The sequence below is a fragment of the Opisthocomus hoazin genome, chromosome 7, assembly GCF_030867145.1.
Source record: "Opisthocomus hoazin isolate bOpiHoa1 chromosome 7, bOpiHoa1.hap1, whole genome shotgun sequence".
NCBI classification, from domain to species: domain Eukaryota; kingdom Metazoa; phylum Chordata; class Aves; order Opisthocomiformes; family Opisthocomidae; genus Opisthocomus; species Opisthocomus hoazin.
The window spans coordinates 55,648,920-55,673,316 of NC_134420.1; the positions used below are offsets into that span (position 1 = coordinate 55,648,920).

A 24,397-nucleotide genomic window follows, 5' to 3' on the forward strand; every position below is an offset into this window, starting at 1 on the left:
TTTCCACTTTGGGAGATTATCAAAAGAGGCCAGGACTTTAAACTGAATGAGAAGAATCAAAGATAAATTCTGCTATTACAGAATTCTCCTATTCTCCACTTTTGTCTGAAGCTCTCTTGACAAAGACGGCCAGTCTCAGATACAGGTGCAAAAGCCTTGTTAGGAGAGCTTTGATATTACAATAAAAGGTGAATAAATATTGTGAAGGAGCATGTCTGTGAAAGGTATTACAGCTTTAAGTAACAGAACTGTAATAGCAGAAAGGCTCAGGAAGAGCTGAATTAAACTAATAAAGGTTTTGCAGCTTCTTTTGGTACGCCAGGTACCATACAGTGGGTGCTAAAAGACAGCAGGGCCAGAGCACATGTTATGAGCTGGGACTAGAAAAGAGAGAACAGTTGGCAAACGGAAAAAAGAAAAAAAAAAGCCAAGGACAGTAGGAAGAAAACATGCAAAACAGGCACTTTAACAGGGGAAGGAAAACTTTGATGTTTTCGCAGCGAGCAAGATGACACAATTTCTACTGGCTTTTAAACACCACCTATTACAGCCTTTTGGTCTGTTTTACAGAGAACACCTGGTCTAAGCACCAAGCAGTTACATTCTGAAAGTAGCCTCAGCCTGAAAGGCCCATGAAATGCTGGGGGGAAAAAAGAGAGGCGAAAATGAAGAGCTCCCCCAAGTTTAAGTCTTTCGTCATTTGTAGATGCTCACCGGAGCACTCCAGAGCACACGGAGCGAGGATCCTCTGTGCATTTGACATGAGTAAGCTCTCTGGTGAGTGACGAAGAAAAACATTTGCCGTTATTTTTCCGAATCATCTGCTATCCTGTGCTAAGCACTTTAAAAGCGCTTCTTGCGACAAATCAGACAAATACCAAGGAACACTCAGTCTAACAGGGAACTGGCATTCGCACCGGGCTCCATTGAGCCCAACATTGTAAACGAGCAGACACCAGACTAGCCCAGCTCACGCACCCTGAATATTTGTTGCAACGAATGACTCTTCTCCATGCGTCCCAGACAAGCTCTGGCAAGTATTTGTCTACTAAACATTTGGCCCTACTGTTACTGACATGGCACTAATATGCTACCAGTCAACTTTTCCTTCGAGGAACACAACGTGCAGATGCTGAGAAAGAACTACAAAGAGAGGTAAAGAAAACTGATAAATAGCGTGTAAATATTTAAAATACTCTTTCCAAGCACTACTAAGGCATACCTGAATGTTCGTGTATTATGTAGAGATAATCTGGCTTCATTGAGAGCTGGAGTGGAAGGAATAAAAAAGGAGAAGCAGTGAAGATTTACGAAAACCTAAAATCTAAGATAACAATGCCATTGGCAGAGTATAGCAGCTTCTTTTCTCTAGACTGGCCTCAGGGCATTTAATTTTGGTGTCGTTCATCTTTGAGGCCAGTCAGCTACAGGCCCCACATCATTAAAACGTGTTCACAAGCCATCTGTTTCCCCCTGGGTTCTTAACCAGGACACAGGAAAGGTTCCATTTAAAAATCATTTTATTATTAACATAATCTTCCCATTTAGCCAAGTGTGGGTCATGTATAAGGAATGTCGGTAAATATTACATTTGAGGCTTCTTTTTACATATTTCCATTGATAAATAAACTCTGAATTCACATAAAAAAGTTAAACTTAAATAACTAATATATTTCTTGTAACAGGCATACATTGGTAAAATATAAATATTCTTGTACTCAGCCTTTGTTCTAAATAGAGATAACAGTTAGCCACAGATCACGGTTATTAACAACTAAAAACAAGAACTCAACTGATTTTCTGGCCTGGACTAAAATAGAGATGGAAACAGAAAATTCACATTTTGACTTTGGGCCAAAAGAGGTTGAGAGGCAGGAAGAGAACAGTTTTATTAACAGCCTTGTTAAAAACAGTCTGCGCTGCCACTGAATTTTAACTTATTCTACATTTGGTAGTTGATTCCATTACCACTTTATGTAACACTCAACTATCACTAACAAAATATGGCACATCATCCATGAACAATATAATGATGTTTTAAAACTACCTGGGCAAAAACGTAGGTGATATGAGTGATTTGGTTCTGGCTAGCCATTCTGTCCTCTCAGCCTAACACTAACACATCGCATCACCTCACTGTTTTGGCCGCTTTCCTGCAAAAGACTGGAGTTTGTTACCTGTAGCTCTGAAGTTTTTCAAACTAACCAGTTACCAGGCAGCCGGATACACTGGGTTTCCTCACCCAGAAGTCAGACCATAAACGGTTGATCAAGATGTGCTCTCAAAGAACTCTGGGAATGATGGTAAAAGGGACAACTGGACTGCTGGCTTCAAGCTCCAGCGCCGTCAGAAAGCATTCAGTTGCGGCATCATCATTGCCTTGAGCCTGCAGCACCTCTCCCAGGCCGTTCCAGACCTCATGGGCAGTGGAGTTCACCTGGACGGCATCTCTGAGAATCTTCTCTGCCAAGCTGTAGCGTCCGAGCTGGTGAAGGATCAGAGCCTGCAAGGAAACAAAAGAAAAATGGTTGAGATTGGCCAGTAGGACCTTCTGAAGCTCAAATAATATGCAGGAACAGTGAAATAAGTGTAGGTAACTCTTGGGTTCAAAGTGTTAGAGACTACGTAATAGTTTTTTTTTTCTCCTTAAAGAAAAGAAACAACCTGAAGCAGGACTGGAGCAGGCTGCTCCACACTAACAAGGAGTCAAGCAGCTTTGGAGAGGAAGCAAAGACACTGAAACACAAAAACCAAGTTGAACAACAAAAACTCCACCCAACCACCAAGAATCAGTAAGTACCCGAGCTTTTGGAGCAAGCTCCCCTGTCTGAAGTCCTACTAAGGTGTGTGCCCTGAAGTATTTGTATCCTGCCTGTGCATCTCAGCACCCGGCTCCTGTCTTAGAACGTCTGAGACAATAAACACAGCACCATCAGCTCTCAGGGATGGCCGTAACAGAACTGAGTTCAGCCTCGTGGGCAACAGCCATGGTATTTGATTCAACCTGTGGGACAGGAAGCATGCTGCGACTAATACTGCACCAGTATTGTATACAGGTCCAGCGGGCAACTTCCTCAGGAGCTTCCCAGACACAGATTCTTTCTCTGCAGAATGGGAACCAATTCAACACCACGCCACGCAAGAGGATGTCCAAACCCACTAGGATACGGGCTGAATGAGGCAATGGAAATCTCCATCCACCACATTCAGCAATGTTACTGTGCCAGAAGTGGTGGAATGACCCAGTATGAGAGCTTTATTCCGGGATTATAATAATCCTAACGATGTTGTGCATTTTAACCTTGTAATTCTGTATTGCAAAATGCATGTGGACCACAAATCTTTGTTTTCCAGAGAGGCATCCTGATTACTTGCTTACGGATTCCTTGTGACTTCTCCCCTCCAAGCCCCAGCTCCTTGGACCACGATTTCTTTTATTTCTCTCTGTACATCTGTCCCTCAAATCCTTCTCAACCTAAGCGCTGACGATTAGGAAGTACTGAAATTCTATGCAACCCCTGAATTATCCACCATACTTTTCTGGAATTCTGCCCACCAGGCTGACTTTCAGCACGGCCAGGCTGCTAACTCCATGCTACACAGCAACGGAGCAGACCATGCTCTGAAGAACAATATAAAGAGTGCTGTATAGTATTGACAAGTAAATACATAAATGCAATGAAGACTAATTTCTGTCAGCCTAGCAGATGTTCTCACATAATGGTGCTAGAGGACTTTTCTGGTTTTGGATTCTTTTTTTGAGCTGTCAAATGAGTCAGCATTTCCAGAGCAAGTGAACAATACTTCCAATCCAAAAATCAGGTAACTCTGGATTGGTGTTTTTTCCCTGCAGGAAAGTGATTGTCAGTGACTGGTAGGCATCAGATGTAAAACCACAAAAAATGAAGCAAGGAGGTGGAATATATAAAGGTGGTTTGGCTGCATGCACCTAACACTAGTAAAATTCATGTTAATTTTTGAGACCTGATTGTCTAATCAATTTTCAAAAACCTTTTTTTTTTTTCTGCGAGGATTTGTATAATTTTTACTAAGTATGCAAGCCCTTTGAATATTGGTAATACTTTTCTTCCCAGATATGCCAGACTATTTTCCCTGCTTGCTAAGGACACAAGATGCTCTTTTCAGTACCAAAGGAAACAACCAAATTTTTCAGATATAAGCCTAAGCCTGTTGATGGGAATAGAAACACGTTATGTCACATATGCCCTATCATGTATGGAAAAAAGTGTAGCTGAGTTTTTCCAGGTGACAGAACTAGAGCAAATACAAGCTGTTTGCCTGCTGTTATACTTTCCTAAGAATGTAAAGTTATTGAGCGCTAGTGAAGGAACAGCTCTTGCATGGGCAACCAGGTCGCATCTTGTTGCCTCATGCTTTTGAAGCCACAGCTTTTTAGAGGGAGTCTCCTGAAGGCCAGCTGTTCACTGGTGTCCCAGGCTGGGATGGTATGAAGACTTCTGCCTTGGGTAGCAGCACTGAGGCAATGAGCTTTGCTTTCAAAGAATGAACAGAGAGAAAATTAGTCTTGTTTCACGCAGAGCATTAAAAGGACAGTGACATTTGGTGGGCTGAGCTCAAACAAGTGATCTAACAAGTGATCTAGAGAAAGAAGACATGAGCTCCTCTGACCTATTAACTCCTTCAGAATGATGGTCAGATGTCATACATTGTGAGGGTCTAGTTTGTAAATCTCCTTCCCGATGACTTCATTAAAATTCTGAGGCACAGAACATTCCAAATTGCTTGCGGCCCTAGCCTGACTTTAGTCTATTAAGCATTACACTATAGACCACAGGGCGAAGGAGCAGGCATGCCTATCACGCAGCAGCATCCTTCAGTGACCGCGTACCATCACCCATCCAAGAAATCTGACCTCCAGTTTACCAGCTGTCAGCAGATGCTTGCTGTCTGTTCTAAACCCTTCAGGAAAAAGGCAAAACCCAAACCGCTAAAAACTAACACACCCCCCCCCCCCCCCCCAAAACCCAAACCCCAACTCCAAGATTTCCCAGATATCAGCACAAATTATCCTAGTCCTTCACCAAGTATTTTCCTTTGCTTCCTAACTGGAAACAAAATCTCAAAGCTACCAGTTCTGCCCTTTACCTGTTTAGCAGCAGATGTACAGACAACATTTATCTGCAGAATAATGTTAGGTCTGTTGCTTTATGGTTGGAGATGGGCTTGAATAACACATCAACTCTGCAGAAACGCAGAGGGGTACCTAAGTGACATATGGCTCACACCTTCAGACTTGGCATGTTAGTTTAACACCTAGGCAGAAAGCCTTCTCCCTGTATTCTCTTTATAAACAGGCACATAAACTTGGGGAAAAAAAAAAAAGATAGGGATTTTGGAACCTGAATCAATTAGAAAAACTGCTATATGATCATTTCAGTAAATAATAAGAAATATTAGTAGGAAAATAACCATTATACAAAAGATTACGAAAACAGTAAGTTCCTAAGGAAGTACAAAAATCTAAGGCAATCTATTTGTTCTTTGTACATTTTAAAATGCTGCATTACTTCACAGAGGTGCTTAAGACAACTGTTGGCATCCTGCTAGGAGAAAGCAGGATCTTCCCTGCTATTGCATCTCTTTCACATGAACAACCAATAAATTCAAGACATTCGCTTCTAACAGTTCTAAAAGTCTAATGTGTGTGGGCTTTTTTTTTGCAGCTCAGTACAAATTCCGTTTATCACTTTTCCCCATGTTTGGCTTGCTGAGAGTTTTGGGGTTGTTTTGGTTTGGGGTTTTTTTTGGACAAGCCACTGATCTCCCCTAAGTATGTTAAGGCTTCCAGCTTCTGTCTGTTCAGGATGTCTTTATGCTGTAAACTCTCTAAGCAAATTTTATTTTTCTTTGAGCTAGTTCTACATTGTAGAGGTCTAATCGGAAATGGCACAGCAGAAAGAAATGGGAATCTGAATAAACAAAGAGCCTTTTTTGTGCCATCACTGCAAGAAGTGAAAGCAGTGCTTCGTGTCTCCGCTTCATTGATATTTATACCAGTCACTTTGAATAATCAACAGTACTCATGGATTTGTGGCATCCGCATGTTCTCTGCTTGAGGAAAGGTCAACAGCCCTTTACAGTGCCCAGGCCATCATCGGGGCTCAGAGCCAGGAGCGACAGGGACTTTTCAATTTCAAGAGCCTCCAGGGGCTGGCTTTCTAAAAAAGAGCATGACTGTATGCTGCCTGCGACAGGGAGGTACTGTGGTCACTACAAACAAGGTTCCACATAAGCTTCCCATCGCAACAGGACAAAACCTTCTAGGAATTAATAAAAAGGGGGAAAAAGTGCTTCCAACCTTCTTCTCTGCCTCAGGTTATTTTCAAGCTCTTGCCGATTCTTTCCTCATCCAGTCTGGAGTCACAGAGTCTCCCTCTAGTTGGTCAATGGTTTCACGTGTGTTTCCTTCCTCGATCATCACCCTCACACTTCATTTTACATTGCCCCACATATAAAACTGCTATTCATTGCTTATTTTGCCAAAGCATCTGTCCAAGGATTGTTTTTATAATGCTCAGCCAAATAGGGCCCAACCCCTGACTGAAGACGCTTGGCACTGTTGTCAAAACAAAAGTAATTTGTTATTTATTACTCAATATCTCCCAGGTACCTACACAAATACAGTCCAGAAAAACAGCTATTGAGTCTGAACAGACAGAAATATCTCAATATACCATCCAAAATATTTGGCTGAATAACCTTCATTTATACTTTTCTTGCATGTGTTAAGGAATGGGGATTACATTTTCTGTATTTTGGACAGTCTTGGGAATAATAATAATAATGTTTAGTGTTTTCATTAATGACATCTCAAGAATTATGACAGTGCTTATACAATTATATAAGAAAAAATTAAGAGGATACGATATAGAAAGCAACGGGCTGATCATGAGAACTACGATAACAGAAATATGGCAAAAGTCAGTGAAACAAAGTGGAAAATAACAGCAACACAGAACTTCTGCAGCATGGTGGAAGCCTGTCAACCAAGCAGCTCGGGAGAAGGACTTGAATATACCAAGTCAATGACAGCATGACAGTGGGAAAAGCTGCCAGCATGAAAGAGGAAAACCCAGTTGTCATCAGGAGAGGTTTCCAGTAGAGAGGAAGGCAACAGAGACTTTAGCAGCGGTGCCGCACACAGCTATGGCAGGGCCTCCTCTGGCACCTTGTGTAGTTTCCTCTGTTCACCAAAGGTCATTCAAACTGGAACAGGCACAGAAAATGACCATTGAGACAATCAATAAAGATCTTAATTTAGAAGAGGAGACTAACAGACTTGGTGTGTTTAACCTAGCAAATCAAAAGCTGAGAGGAGATGAAGTTACTTGCTATAAAAACAGTAGAGAGAACAGAATAGAGAAAAACTATTTTAGTTAACAGAATAATGTTGGCACAAGAATACATGTGTATAAATTGGCTGTAAGTTTACAAAAAAAAAAGTGAAAACATTCCTGGCAATCGGAGCAGAGATGTTTTGGAACAGCCTTCTCCTCACAGTAGCAGGGTGCAAAACAGTGTTAAGACCAAGTCCTGCAGGAACAGCTGGCATGCTGTGATGGTTACCAGGAGGAGACTTGTCTAGAGGGCCCAGAAAGCTTCCACTACTCCTGCTCCAATATCAGGTTTTCCCTCAACTGCACCGAGAGGAAAGGGAGTGATAACATTTTCATGCCTATATAATATCACTACTTCATGCTTCTGTTGCAAGAACAACTTTCTCTTGTTTCCTTGGGCTACACGGAAGGAGCAGGTGCACAGAAATGTCCAACAAACAAATACAAAGATTAAAAAGCAAAACTGTGGTAGGTATCCAGCTTATGAGAAAATGAATGGATTCTGAAATCTTCAAATCCATGAGGCCTTTCTTTTTTTTTTTAGAACAGACCAATCCCCACAACATATTCACAGTCTTTTGGGCACAGATAGATGCATAATGGAATTTTCAAATGTGTGTAAGACAAAATGTTTAATCGGCATTCACTTCAACAGGACCTAAACCCTTACTCCACCTAGATAACTTTCAGTATGTCATTATATGTCTACTTGTATCCTAGATAAACAAGATACCTTTAAGATTTGGTCTATTTGATCTATGGTGATGGCACAATAAAACCAATAATTACAATAAATACCTTCTCAATAAACCAGAAATATATTTTGATATATATTGGACATGTCAAAATCATGTTTTGGCATAGTTATTTTTCCCCTTGCAGTTCAACATATTAACGTTATTTTTCATTAGCTAAATGTAAACACCTTTAAAAAGGAAAACATTAAAATGAGTTCTAATTTCCAAATGCAGCTTTACACAGTCTCCAAGTAAAACTTTCACTTAGCAAATGCATCATTATTTATTAATGAAATATCACAACTCAGGATCTGAACAACATGATACAATAAGCAATTGTACCAAGTCATAGTTGCTTAAATAAGCATGTAGTGTAGTCCTCACTGCAATGCTATCTTTTTCCTGCAAACAGGCTTTCTCTCTTTGCAAATTAACCTGTCATAATGATTAACTGAACAGTCAGTGGAAAACACACATGGAGAAAAATAAACATAGGACAGAAATGGAAAACCACTTAAATAACTATTTCTGATTTTGAAAACATGATTAAAACTAGACATTTAGAGGAGTCTAGTAAGGTCACTTTTTTATTTGCGTTTAGGCAAATGAGAAGCTAACATTCAGAATTTTTCTGTGGAACTAACTTTTTAAAAATTGAAGCCATCATTATCATCCATTGTATGTCTCACAAAACCAGAGCTTTATGATAAAGTGCTAAACAAGATTTGCAATACCCACAAAAAAACCCCACAACCCCCCGAAAGTAAAAAGGTAACACTACAAAGATCAATGTGGTTTCTTCAGTGTGACTAAAAATATCTGCTCAAGAGACCTGAAGGTTTTCTTAAGGTTTAACCGTCTGAGTACTTGTCCACTCCTCCTGGAAAATAAACAGTTCTCAATCTCATTGGAAGCACCACTTGAGATTTTTACCTTTACTCATTTGATATCAAGAGGGACAATTTCGTTTTCTCTAAGAAAAATATAGACTATAGGTAGGAGATGTTCTCAAAAGCAATGAAATCTATTTCAAAGTGGAAAAAACATAATGGGAACTTTGACCATGAGTCCATTTGCACTTTTGCCTTCTTCAGAGAGGATGCTGAACTCTCAGCGCTGAACTCTCAGCACTGAACTCTCTCTTAACGCTGCAGAGAAGGAAACTGCTAACCAGGAGAAATGGAGAGTATGAGAAGAAGAAATGTGGCCAACCTAACATGCAAAAAAGCATCAGAGATGCTCACCATGTTTAAGAATCGCAGCCCGTTGATCTGCAAAAGATTCAGCTATGGAGATTTGAGTTCTACCAGGTAAGACATTAATTTTTTTCCTAGTAGGTCTATTATACGACGTGTTTGCTAAAGAGCTTCTAAATTTGTATGATGCAGACCTTATTTAGCTAAAAGATACCCCTCCGAGCTAAAAGTTTCTCTTGCAAAAACAACAGCTAGAAGAAAACATTATAAGCATATGAAAATCAAAAATGGACTTATTTTGCTTTTAATGATGAGAGCAGAGCAACAGAAGAGCAGTGGAAATACTACTTGCCTGGTTCGCTGACGACCCGCTGAAGCCCAGTAAACAGTAGCTGCAAATGTATAATCAGGTACAGAGCTACACAGATGTGGAAAATAATGATTTTTTTAACAGTTACAATAAAAGGCCCAAAGAACTCACTACATCCAACTACCCATTAATATTCCCAGTTCATTATTTTATTTTTTTTAAACAAGTCCCAACCTGCCCAAGGCAGAATCAACTTGCAATCGTGGTATGCAGAACTATGTGACAGAACCATCCCATCTTGTCTACAAAACTTGAAAATCAGGGATTATGACCACAAACAGTTACAAAACTCAATGTGCAATGTATGCACTGCAAATCCATACGCACTGTAATTTTAGCATCACAAAATTGCCCCTTGTTACATGCTGCTTTTTCAGCCTATTTTGCATGTGTTAAGGTGGCTGCTATTTTCAAACAAACTTATCAAACTTGAAGGTTTACCAGAGACTTGACAGTGTTATGCTATAATAATGAAACAGAAGTGTCAGCGAAGCAAAACGAGAATTTGTCATGATATACAGAAAAATACGTAAAATTCTGCAGCAGATATTTCCCACCCTGTGATAAAAATACGTTTTAAATGTATTCTGTAATCAGTATTTTACACTCATGTAAAGTGAAGTAGCACGTTATTTATATACTATGCTCTTCTACTTCCCCTTTAGCTGATGAATTTGTGCTGAAGTATGTCCATCTAATGGAAACATGACTTTGCAGAAGAACTCATTTATTAACTCCTTCTTTTGAAGGCATACACCAAGAACAGTTGCATGTTTAGTCATGGTAAGAAACTATTTTCTGCCAAGTGTGAAAAAAATGTGACATGGTGCATCAACTTCAAATAAGCCATGCCATCAGAAAAACGATGAATAAACATAGTTCTATGTCTGCAATGACAGACACAGATGCATTTTAATGCAGTGATTTTGCAGGGTGTCCCTATTAGAAAGTTTAAAAACAACTGGATTGACCACCAACACTTACAAGTAAAGATAATTTTCCATAAAATAAATAATTTTTTTAATTGGAAACTGCAACATGTATGCAATTTGCTTCCACAATGCAGACTAGAAAACTAATCTTGTTTTCTCTAATAATACAAATCCTTTGAATAATTAAAAAGTGTGTTTCTTCAAACAATGCTCGAAATAAAACTTCCTACCACCTCAGTATGGATTTTTTTTTTAAATGAATAATCAGCTAATAACACTACAGCTGATCACTCCCTAAACCAAACCAAAGCAACTGATGAACAAATATGAGCCTGCACCTGCAGCCAACACTTTTGTTCACCGCTTATCCCAAAACACGGCCTGTTGTACGTGTCCCCTCTCTTGCCTTCGTCAGTCCCCAGCACACCCAGACACGGAGCCGTGTGCTCTGTGTCACAGCTGAAGCAAACTCCCAGCCCCAGCTCGTCATTTCTTCACCCTCCCCCCAGTGCTAACATACCCCCTAAGGTATTCAGTTGCCTCCCCTGCTGCAAAACACTTGTTGCTAGGAGAAAACCTACTGCTTGGCAACAGATTTTTAAAACAACAACTTTGGCTTTGTTACTCACTGAACTGTACATTGCCAGCGCGAAATAAGGAACATGCGTGGTTGTTAGTGCATTTGTGTATTTATAACCCCCTTGAAAACACCTGACCCCTTCCAACAGGGATGTGCTTGCCTTTTAGTTCACTGCTGTTCACAGCCGATAATGCAGCAAGGTTCAAAATTGAAGTTTGTTTTTTAAAATTGCTGATTGCAGCTTTCCACCAATATGGAAGCTCTTAGGGGACTTCTTTTCCTGTAAGGACAACATGATCTTGCAACAGTCTGCTGTAATTTTGATTTACGCTCTCTGCGAACGTCACATCAGCTTGTAAAAACACAGCATGACTACCACGCTACGTTGCGAGAAGTAATTTGACTATAGCAAGCACACTGGAAACAAACAAAACACCCTACTGATACAATGAAAGAGCTAGTGACTTCAGAGATTATTTAACTTTCTATCTCCGTCTGAAAATTATACTGACGGTCTCATTTCATATGCTGTATCTACAAACACAGTAAAGCCACAATGAACTGAGGATACTGGGAATTCAGTGACCTTACTTCACTGCCTAGAGATGAGACTTCAATTCAGTACATTTAAAGATTCCTGGTTTTGAAAGCTTGTGCTGCATGCAAAATTATCACAATGTCAAGAAATTCACGTTCTTCTGTCCATCAGTCAACTACTGATAGAATTAATAAATAATAAGAAACAGCAAGCAATGAGTTTTGAAGAAGCTCTTTTTCATTAGTGATAGTTTTTCTTTAAAATCCCAATGAACACACTAGTGGCATGTGGCTTCTGGAAATAGTAATTAGAAAAACTGATCAAATGTTCTAATGAAGAAATGAACCTGAAGTCAGGGGAATAGCTTGTGTATCAAAGAAAAATCAGAGGTGCAGATCCAGTACTAGCTTCTGTGGTTAAAATTCACAATTAATAGAACTGTCAGAGTTCAAATTGAGTACTTTGGAGATCTTTTAGCCAGACTGTCACTATACTGAAAGCTAGCACTTGTTGTCCTTACCTGTACACACTCAATACTACAGAAACGAGCACCTACTTGTTGGAACTTTTGAGACTATGGAAAAGGAATCAGAAGTGAATGATACTCTTCAGAAGTATCTTTTTTGCATTTATGCCCGTGCATTTCTCTCAAATATTCTGACAAATGCTGTATTAAATATTCAGTCAGAACTGCAGTATAAGATAAAAGATGACCAGTCCTTTCATTACTAAAATAAAATGGAAATTCAAAGATTAAAGCACATCATTCACTTTTTTATTCCTTTTGCCCTTAGCTGAAGAGACTTTTGCATACAGAAGTATGTTCGTACATAACGTTATAACTACGGCTAATGTCACTGTTTCAAAAGTGTTATGACACCCCAGCAGCACATACTACTACACTGGCATTGCAGTAACCTCTAAGAAAAAGAGGTTATTTTTAATATAGCATTAATAAATGTATTTTTATAGCATCCCCAGGAAACAGACCGTTTCCTCCCCCCCAAAGCAGATGTGAACTTCCATCTGCTGCTCAGGCTCAACGCACTAGAAAGGGAAGAGCCATCTTCATGGCAGTTTGCAGAAACCTCCTGGCATGAGAGGGAAGGCAGTCCCTTTCTCCCCCCCAGGTTCCGAAATGAAAGGCAGAAGGTGTAGGTAGACTGCTAACCTGTCAGTCTGACAGGCCAACTGCCAGCAGATCCAGTTCTGAGGGAAGGCTATTTTCAGCGTGAAGGGAAGGCATACACCCTCCCATCTGTGCACCATCAGGAGCAGATCAGAAGAGCCAAACCCTAACCATTGGCTAAGAAAGGGCTTTTAGCACTTTCACAAAAATAAAGCTAAACACTTCTTTATATACCAACTTACCTTTTACAAAACCTGAAGAAGTTCAATATGCTGGAAACAAGAAGTTCAATATACTGGAAACTAAGGAAAAAAAGCTTTGGAAAATCAAAGAGAGAAACACAAGCAGCAGTATTTCATGGAAAAATAGTTAAAAATAATTTTTTAAAAAGCTGAAAATAACATTAATGTACCTCAACAAATCAGGTTTTGCTAATACTGATCTGGAAGCAAACATAAATGTAACTGAAGTATCCCCTGCCTTTTACAATTCAACATTCCATATAAGCCTATCAGCTTTTCTCACAACTATCTTTTTGTCAATCGCTGTTGATTTTTTACTTAAAACTTGCCCAAGATAAGGTATCTTCAGTTTAATTAACATCAGACCAGAAGAGCCCTCTTAGGTCATTCATTTTGCTCCCCTGTTGTTACAGACAACCTTAGCACAGGATTTCTTGTTGCACAGTGTTGAGGCTGTAAGTGCTAGGAATCCTCTTCAAATCACCTTCCCCATTTTTTCCCTAGCCAGTTTGCTTTCATCTGTTCCAGATGAAACTTAGCCAACACCACCTAGCCTTGTTTTGACTATGCATATTCCTCTCGTGTTTAAAAGGAGCATGTATTATTATTAAAGTTTCCTACTGCTCCCAGGAAATGCCCCAGAGACTTTCCAGTGCTGCAGCTCAGTCACTCCATGCCCGCTGTGTGTAAGGACAACGCTGGTGCAAAGCTACCAGCCAGTTCTGTCAGCCAGCCATGTCACGTCACTTGGGATTACAGGAGAATCACAGGGCCTGCCTGGGAGGAAACCCCAAGTGAAACTTATGCTATAGTTCACACCAAGGGTACACTTGCCCTGTTGGCCAGCCTCAACTGGTTTTACTGGGCATGGAAGTTTCCATATTTTGGGGACATGAAGCAACCAGTGGAGCACAAACACCAACAGCTTCCATAAGGTAAGGAGAAATCTGCAGGCTTACAAAATTAATGTTGAGACTACACTGTTGACAAGATGATGATGCTGATAACTGAGACAACATGATGGCTCGTGTTGGACTTGGCCAACTCATGAACATGAAGTTCTAGCTCTTGTAGAACAATGGAGATGTAGCTCAGATCAGCTAGTACTCTCTCTCCTCCCAGTCATTTCCACACTCAGTCTTGCTCCTGCATTTTGTAGTTGTGAAAGTCATTGCATTTCTTTTTCTGATGGCTCTTCAAGTCTCACTTTTAATCAAAGTGACGCCTTTCTCCTGCAACTGCTCTTCCCAAGTTGAGGTAATATATTAACTATTCTACAATCTTCTGTTAACTTAGGTTTCACTAAATATTATTGGACTAATGATTTGTTATTGCATCTACTAGTTATTCAGAATTCTGGTTAACTCCTCCATACTCTTCCACCAGCAAGTACTTGCCACCATTTCCATATTTTCATTTCCACTACTAATTTTACCTTTTGCATCCATGATGAATATCACATTGCTGTTAAACACTGAGGCAAAATATGAGTTCAATGTGGCTATGCACATTTTATAAATGGTTATCCATCACTGCACTGACTGACAGAGCATGTTAAATCATATGCTGTGGTTGGCTTATGGCTCTTGAAATCCATTTTCCAAACTGTATAATAAATTAGTGCACAAGATTGGAATCCGCAGAGAAAGTGCAATTCCAAATGCCATTTCACCCTCAGCCCTTTTCTTTGGTTTATTACTGTCAGCTGACAGGCAGCTGAAACAGATTTGAATCCTGCTTCCCAGAGTGTCAGAATCTTGCCTATTTGAGTCACTTTTCTAGTTCACTGGAGCACAGTTGGCAGGAGGAACACCAGAATGGCAGAAAAGGCACTCCCACACAAAGCTAGGATCTGATCAGAATAAGCAAACTGGGAAGTTAACGCTCACTGAGTGAAAAGCTGAAACACAGAGTGGCAGCTTCCACTTTCAAGGATAAGAACTACAGCAACAGGGTGGGTTTGGTAGGGAAGGTGGGAATTCTGGAACTTACAGCAGTTGCCGAGTGTGGGGTGATACACAAACATTTCCTACCAGCTATCATGTTAAACATCCATGGATTTTTATCTTCGGCAAAAATATTCAGATATAAATGTTACATTAAGTCGAATGTAATGCACACGGCAGAAAGACTGCACCTACTAATAAAACTCCCTCCAATTTTAGGGTTGGATTCTGCAGCAAATGACTTTCGATGCCCAGGCTAAAGCTGCATCATTTATTTTCAACAGAGATCACCAGCTGCTCACACTATCATATCACAATTTTTAAGGAAGTTAAGTTTGACGTGTCAGTTACTTTAATAGATCTGACAGCATTTCATACTGTTTTAGACTTTATATCAAGAACAGTTATTTCTGGCAACTGTAACCTACCAACTTCTGGCTAGGCATTCAATTAACACAACAAAGCATCGTCACAGACTGCATTTGTATCATAGTCTTTCATAGTCCTCTGGTAAGTCTTTGGGTCCATGACCCTCATAATACCATTAGTTCCGATGCCATTTTGGCTATCACTTTTTCAAATGGTCATAAATTAAAAACCAGACGGAATCCCAGAGAAGCTATTGTCAGCTGTCAGGACAAATGTAACATGGACCACGAAAAAAATGGAAATTGAAATGGCTCTGCAGCTGACAGAGGTTTGCTTGCTTGTCTTTTGAACATTTGTAACCACTTGACAACACGTGCCTTAATTTATTACTTGCCCCCATTTAGAAAATAAATGGGTTTATTTTTAAATGAGAGAATATACCTTTAAGACTATGTCTTTATTTTAGATTACTTATTTTAAGGTAGCAAAACCCACTTACCAGCAGAGAAATTTTAATTCAGAAACCAAGGCAAAAGCAGCCCTCTCTTTCATTTGCTCAAATCACCTCTGATAGAAGGCAAGTATTTTTCCAAAGTCCTACATAACACAGCCTTTGTCCACGTACATTTATAGCTCTCCACTTTAACACTGCATTGTACAGAAGACATTTTGAATCTGCATAATTATTTTTTAATTATTTTTATTTCCATAGCCCTTTACTGGTAGGGTCTTTATAACACTCACAATTCACTATTTTGTCTAAATACATTATTCTATCAAGTCATATAGCTAAGTAACCTAATGTAACAGAATACATTATATTATGTTCTGGAATAATTTTTAAAAGTTAACTTTTAACAGCTGTCTCCACAAACACTGACTGTAATGAAGGCTGGTTTGGTTTTCTAATGACTGTGTTTTATATCCCTGCAGCAGACAATTTACAAATGCTCACTCTCATGTGTACTTGCTGACATCTAATAAAAATTTGAAATCATGAAACAGCCTTGGTAGTCTTTCCTCCTCCCTCTATTTTTGTAATATTTGCACAAACCTAGTATATTTTTTTTTTTACATCATTCCCTCTTCTGTCCAGATGAAACTGGCTAAAGAATTTAAAAGTTATGTAGGCAAAGCTGAAACACAGACACACAAACAACAATGATTTAGTAAGCCTGATTTCCTAAGGATATCAAACATGAAGTTCAATGTGTGATAAACAGTGCACCAGTAGTAGCTGAGGGAGATTGAACACACTGAGCTGCAACAAATAATTTCACCAGCACCACTGATAAAAAAGATTTATCAATGAATTAAAACCCAGAAAAAACCTGAACGTTTATTTCAGATACATTCATAAAAGAAACAATCATAATTTCACTTAAGAGATTTAGCTCCTGGGGTAAGAGGGAAGCATTTAAGAATTTTGGGATTTTTCATCAAAGTATTTAGAAAAAAGAATTGTAAGAATCAAATGTCTGCATCCTAATGGCCTACTAAACCACGCTATACTGCTCAAGGGTTCTGGGTAGTGTCTTTCCTCGCAGTGCTTAGCTTTTAACAGTATGTTCTTGTTTTCATGTTTCTGCCAAGCAAATGCTTTGCTAATGAATTGCTTTGCTTGGTTCATCTGAGCAGTCCGAAAAGACTGCAGATTTCTTCCAGGTCAAATGCTTTATGTGTAGATCTTCAGTGCGAGCACTCTATTTTAACATCTCAGTGTTTGCTAATACTTCTTTTTCCTTCAGTTCTATGCCAGTTAAGAAAGAAAAGCTCTTTCTAAAAGCAACTTTAAATTCAATGTAAGGGCTACTTCTTGAAAGCCAGCTTCCCTGAAGCCCCACAACAGCATCTATTATAATGCAGGATTTCTCAGATTTGTGTGAAAAAGCCACACATGTATAAACCACACGCCCATTTTGGGTCAGAGACTGCAGAAAAAAACCTGTAATGAACTGATACGTACAGAGCTTTTTTGGTTTCCCAATACTCTGGTAAGTGCATCTTAGTACAAAACTATGTTCAACCTCAACATCTGGACAATAGTAAGTATTTACAACTGTTCTGACAAACTGCAAGGTATTAAACTGCCCTCTCTTGTTTACCTCCCACTAATCACAGAGCAGGTGCACAGAGTAATGGTTTGCCACATCTTACCAAACTGATCTCCCTCCCCAGAAGATATTACCCCACTGCAGGAAAAAGGTGGCCTGAGAAGTCTTACTCAAAACTACAGTTATTGTATGTAACGGTAATTACATGAGCACACAAACAATGTAATAGCAGAAGGAAATTTATGACATTAGTTCTCCAAATCTGACTCACGCTACACATCAGTGAACATGCAACAGTTATTTATGTGCTCACCAATTCATGTCAGAGGCTGTAATATCCTCCAACTTCCTCTAAAGACATAAAACAAGACTTAGTTCTTTTTTGTTCAAATCCAGACAGGAGTCTGATTTGTGGTACGGGAGGATGCATCAAAGCATAGACCTGAACAGAGCATCTGAGGAAAACTAACAACCCATTATAATGAAAGCAGCAATCCTCTTTCCTTCAGATCTCTACATCCACCCACTTCATGGTTTGAAGTTAGCTTTTCTTGAATTTTAAACTTTCTAATGAGTAACAACATAAAAAAAGAAACAAAGATCTATGGAAGTAGTTTACCTTTATTATCCATAAAAGTACATTACTACAAAACAGTGCTAAGTTTAACTGAGCTCTCAAAACCAGACCAAAAAGGAATCACAGACACAAAATACTGATGCTACAGATACTTCTGAAATGGTCTCCTATCCAAACAGCCATCTTCCTCACCAACCATCTCACCTGCAATGACTTGGGAAATATAAAACTCATCTAGCAAATCCAAGACAACTTTGACAAAATCTTCCAGAGAGGAACACAGTTGGGGGAGAGATGTAGGTAAATGAACTAATTTATTATTTGAAAGTATTGAAAGTTGTGCAGTGAATTTGAGACCAGGGCCTTATTTTACTTGGCTGAGCTGAAATAGCTATCAAGGAGCTGCCACATACCCCTTCACTTAAACTGCATGCAAAGGCAGTAACTATAAAAAAGATAGTTTTCACTGATAAATGATAGAGCTGTTTTAATAAACTACATTTTAATAGGAGGTCCATCAGTGACAGTACTAAATTTAAATATCATAAGGGAAAACCCTCCTAAAGTCTGCAAATCATTTGCAAGTCAAAACCCACAAAAGACACCCTGCAGGCTCCCTTCAGCAGGCAGTGGGAATATTGGTGATGCTGCCCTAACAAGATTGACTGACACAACAGAGATCCCTCTGGGGAAAATTATTTTCTTCAGAGTGCAAAGGCACTGGAGAGAATAAGCACAGGAATTAAATGCGAGTCCCGTGAATGGGATGCTCAGAATGAGATATCAGGAGGCTGATAATGTATTTAAAGATGGGTAAGTCACAGCATCTATGCCTCAGTTTCCCCATTTCTTGACCGGGAATAAATACTTCACGGCAAAATGTATTTGAGACCTAATATGTTGACCACTCAAAGTTGTTATGAAAACAAATACTACAGCCTTCTTTAAATATCTAGACTTTCAATTTAGAAAAAGAGTGAAAGAGATTTCAGTCACTGTCTTACTATCTGCCATACCAGGTGTCTTACTTGCTATACTATGCGCAGCTGCTCAACGTAGCCAGTTACTTTTTATTCCTCTAAACTTGCTCAAATTTTTAAATATTCATGCTTAAAAATATAAAGGGCTGAAACTAAAAATGCAGCTATATGACCAAATACTGAATTTAAGTCAGCGATTAGTTCAACAATGTAAAAATTTGTAGTGGAGAGGTAAAAAACCGACTATGACTAATGGCATTTTTTTCAAATGGCAGGAGCTGTTTGCAAAGTCAGTGTTTTCACAAAATGTACAGAGTAGACTTGTACATATGTGATTAACTGTGCAAATTAAAAAGTTGAAACTAAAAAGCTCTTACCTTTCTGCTCTCTATGAAGTCCATGCATATTAATATCAGAACTAAAAAGGTGCAGATCAACACTGCACTGCTGATTGAAAAAGTGATGAAAGCCCAAACCAGCTTTCTGTTTTCAAGTTTAGTATTACTGTCTTACTCATGATGTATTTTTCCACTCATACTCTTACTATAACAGAAGTGGCATTAAAAGCATTAACAATTCTCAGTATGTTTCATGTAGAGTGAACCTGGATTAAACACTCGGTGGGTATGTTTACTTGGAGATGGCAGAGTACTGGAAAGAGTATGAGTTTAGAAAACACTGATCTTTGTGCTTTTACACAAAGATAACTGGCTCAAACAAATAAACTGTACAACATAAGCTCTGATGTAGGTGCACCCAGTAGCCAGGTTAAACACAGTCAGCTTACTACATCTTCAGCAAGCCTGCAGTGTTGACCAGCCTTTTCAATCATTACCCAATTAAGTCAACACAAATTGAAACTCAGACCGTTGTTTCACAATGCAAAATGTACAGCATCAATACCAGTTTACCAAGACACAGGCTCATAACTTTAGTGTTGATGTTAATATTACACCATGTCCTAGCAACAGCATGAAAAGATCCATTACGCTCAGTAGAAAATTCAGATTAAAAAGGCATCCAGACTTTCAAAGTAAAGGAATTTTCTTTTCCAAGCCAATGTAAAACCAAAACCAGAGAGAACCAGATAATCAAGTTGAGAACTGGATTATCTCCACCCTAGAAAAGGACAGAAAAGCAAAATAAAAGAGATCAAAGACTAGCTAGCAAGTTAATAGTGAAGAAAATAATATACTGCTTGTATTTCAGAAAGAAAATTATTATTTCAGTTTTCTTAGATTACATGCAAGGCCTTAGAACAAATGTTGAAGAAATGAATGGTTAGCAGTATGGTAATCGGGAAAAGTGGAATAAAACTTAGGAAGTGCATATCACTGGTGAGCCACTAAGCTAGCCTGTACAGTAGATAGCTTAGTTCCAGTGGGAGGAAAAAAAAAAAGCGGTAGAACTAAGTTGTCTGGATTTCAGCAAAGTGTCAATATAGCCAGACACAGGAAAACAAATCAAACTAGAGATGGCACAGAGCAGCACAAGAATATAAAAATGAGTTAAGAACTAGCTTCCAGTAGTCTATCCATCCAACAGGATGGATGATGGTGAGTAGACTTCAAGGTTTGGCCTCAGGCTATATCTTAGTGTAATTTATTGTCTTAGCATATAGGTACCAAGAGTACCGATGAAATTTGATTTCAATAAAGTTATACTACAGAAGGAGGCCATCCAAAGGCTTTTAGTAAAGAGCTCCTGAAGTCCACAGCTTTGCCCACAATGGTTTTACTTAAAAGACCATGCTCATCTCCTATTCTCTAACTGTAGTTACAGAAGACAGCAGTCAGTTTTATTCCGAGAAAACACTGGCCTTTTTTAGTGAGATGCAGTATGCAAGGTGGCCAAACAGCATTTCTCCTCTCCCCTACTGAGAAATCTAGAGATGGCAACTTTCTGAAGAACAGTAGCTGCACATAACTTTCTTCATACCATTTGTTGCTACTCATTGAAAATATATGCTCTAATATGAAGAATAATGGAAAAATAACCATCAAACCTTAGAAAGGAACACAGTTTTCAGAGCTGAACAAAACACAGTTCAGATTTTCCCATGAGTTAAAGCTCACTGGAATAATTACTTTCTCAGTTAGTCTGATCATCTAGATTAAAAAAATATCCTGACGTAAAAAATAGCCGGCACTAACCTTAAAGGCCAATTCTTTACCTCCATCTAAAACCAGTTAGCTACCAGAAAACACAGCCTATGTTTAAAGAAAACTAATCTTGGAGTGATGACATCACATTCTTCATACGCAGTAAGTTGGCTGGATCCTTCCAAAGTGCAAGGTTCAACCCATCTTTAAACTGTGGACTCATGAGCAGGGGAAGGACTGCTAAGTACAATACTGGCTAGCAGGGAAGTAAAGCTTCAGAAAATGGAAAAGAGGTCTTCAAATAAAATTTAAAATGAGATGAGTTGGAGAGATAGAGAGACATAAAAAGACTGTTCCAGACTGGGGATTTGTAGAAGAAACTCTGTACCAGAGTAGACAACTTATCTGGGGAATGCAGCTGTTTGACATAACCCTGGCAAAAGCAAGCATTGAAAGGATTTCCTGCGGGACAGTTGCTTCCAGATCTCTCGTTTTGCATTAAGGTAGGCCACTTTCTGCTTGATGAGGATAAGATAAGGCACAATTTTTAAGAACAAGTTGGTTATCGTTCCTAGTCAGAAAAAATGGAATTACAATTGATTAGGTAACTTCTGGTCATCTCAAGAGCAGTCTGTTGTCTCAGGAAAACGGCTTATGCTGAAGGAAGTCAAGCCCGTCTGTGACAGATGTAAAGCAAAAGATCATTTTGTCGGCGCACCCGCACCTGAGAACTGCAAGAGCCTTATAGCAAAATACACAGACTGATAACTTCTGTGCAATTTTATAATGACACGTTATTATAAGAGAGACTGCTAAATAGCTAGGTCTCAGACACTTGGCTAAGTTTCTCACACACGTTTACTAACAACCACAACTAAACCATATAGAATGGTTTGTCTCATTCAGATTGCTGTTGATGGTAGCATTCAGTTGTATTTCACTGCTATGCAAAGTTATGCAGCACAAAAAAAGAAAAGGAAAAAAAAAGACAACACGTGTAGATGACTTCACATCTCAAATGTTTTCCTGTGATTAATGAGTTCTCACCTACAGAATTCTACAACAGAACCTTTCTCAGGAAAAGGAAAATAAAATCCCTCTTGTTCATTTAAAGTTGAGGATGGCTGCTCTCTCTAACCTTTTTCATATTCTTTATATTTACCCCAAAATAAATCCTTAAAAATACTTCTTTATTAATTATATGAAATTCAATTATAAATTATTAGATGCCAGGTGTTGCCTACAAGTAAAAGCCCTTAGAGACTACAGGAAAGACAGCCATGCATACCAGGTGCCACACAGCTTTGGTTGCTGTGTGACTTCTCAGCTCCAGCTATAAAGTAATACTTTAATAAATTCAATAAGCACAAAAATGCCCAGGGAAGCAAAATAATCATAATTAGCCCAGTGCCTACTTCAGCAGAATGACCTAATTTTAAAAGTGTTTTGCAAAGCAATTCTCATATTGAATTACACAGAGCAAAATAAAAATCGTATTCTTGAGATCCATGCAAAAAAGCACCAGCAAGTATCCATGAAAAGGGATGTAAGAGACAAGAGAGGGTAGTAAGGAGTAGCACACATCTTCAGTTTCTTCCAGGCCTTCTCTCATTTCCATTTCATTCTTTTTTTAAACAAAGAAACCTTAAATATCAAGAGCAACTATTAGCACTTTACTGACACGAGGTCTCCTGGCCATACCCTGATTTACTGGAACTAAGACCAGTGACATTTTCATTTGTTACATTAGTCTTACCTGTTAGTATTTTTGCACTAGTAAAAATCTGCATGTGCTTTTCCCCTCCATCCTATTTTAGGTGGCCAGTTACCCAGCAAAGGCATGGAGGAAAAGGCAGACTGCTGTGGATATCAACAAAACCCAAGTGACAATGACTTTAACATAGTCAGCCCTTTAGAAGGTAACATGCATAAAGAGATGGAAGGACTCTGGAAAAACTTTTAATATGAATTACCCTTTATAACACCTAGAAAGAAAAGCCTGAAAAAGTAAATTTTTCATTACGCTGTGATCAGATGCTTTGACTAACTTGCTGGTCTGTTCATCATCTCTCCTCAATACTATGAAACAATACTATACTTTGCATGTAAACAACTGTAGAGTCATAAATATTTTGTGTTCTTTAAATAATTCGGCACATCTTTGTCTACAGAAGCCTCAATGTAGATCATTAAGGTATACTTGAACATCCCATGAGAAAACCATCAAGAGAGAGACAGACGCCCAAAAACTTAATTTGTGAAGATCCCAACTGAGGCTTTTCAGTTGCATTGTTTTGCCACTGACACTTTTGTATGGACGTTCCCCAACCATACTGCATAAGCAGTCTGCATAAGGAGCATGACTGGAAATATTTTTGAACCAACTCACCATTGCTGCAGTTGCATTGTATCTGCATGCAAAAAAAAAAAAAAAATCATAAAAAAGCTCAAGTAATAAAAAACCCAGCCAAATCAAACATATAAGAATATCAGACTGGCAACAATCAAAAATGCATCGTTATTAACTAGCTATCACAAGATGGGTCATTTTATGGAACTGCGGGGTACTGCAATGACTGGAGGGCAATGACAAGTTGATAACAACTAGGGTGCATGGCACATGGTTTGACAGCACCTCACTTTTACAGTGCAAAGACAGTAAGATGTATCCAAAATATTAAGGCAGGTTTGTAGCAGAGAATATATGTATATATACATACATGTGTATATTATTTAAGATGAGTGAATACAGTTGAGAAAGATACTAATCTTCTGCACCTTCCTTCCATGATTGCTATGGGTAACGTACCACGGAAATCAGGGAAGAAAGAAGAAAAGCTGTGCTTTAAGAACATCTGTGCTTTATAAATTTTTACCACTGGTAACAATAAGGAAGTCTTGCCTCATAGGAAGACTATAACAAGATTTTTCCACAAACAATTATTCCCATTACTTTGTCTAACAGAAATCATTACCTCAATCTACAAAGCTTATATTGCTCCAATTCCTCAAACCGCAGGATGACTGAGGTAGGAAGGGACCTCTGGAGACCTCTGGAAGGGATACTACTAGAGTCAAGTCACCTAGTGTGGGTTGCCAAGGGCTGAGTCCTGTCAGATTTTGAATATCTCCAAGTATGCGAGACTCTACAACCTCTCTGGGTAAGTGGATGTGTCTTACATGTGCACCTGAAATACTCTTACTGTTACGCAAATGGCATGTGGTCATCCTCTTGTTGCCCAGCTCTTTGCCTGTCAATTACTTGA

General features: G+C 39.0%; 1 protein-coding gene across 3 annotated transcripts in view; it reads right to left on the reverse strand.

The window, feature by feature from the left end:
• Positions 1–1,502: 1,502 nt before the first annotated feature.
• Positions 1,503–24,397, reverse strand: part of TTC7B (tetratricopeptide repeat domain 7B) — a 150,704-nt gene continuing 127,809 nt past the window's right edge. For all 3 annotated transcript variants that reach the window (XM_075426370.1, XM_075426369.1, XM_075426371.1), the window contains one exon: positions 1,503–2,503. In XM_075426370.1, the coding sequence (XP_075282485.1) occupies positions 2,282–2,503 (222 nt within the window). In that variant the 3' untranslated portion in view covers positions 1,503–2,281. The remainder of the gene's footprint in view (positions 2,504–24,397) is intronic.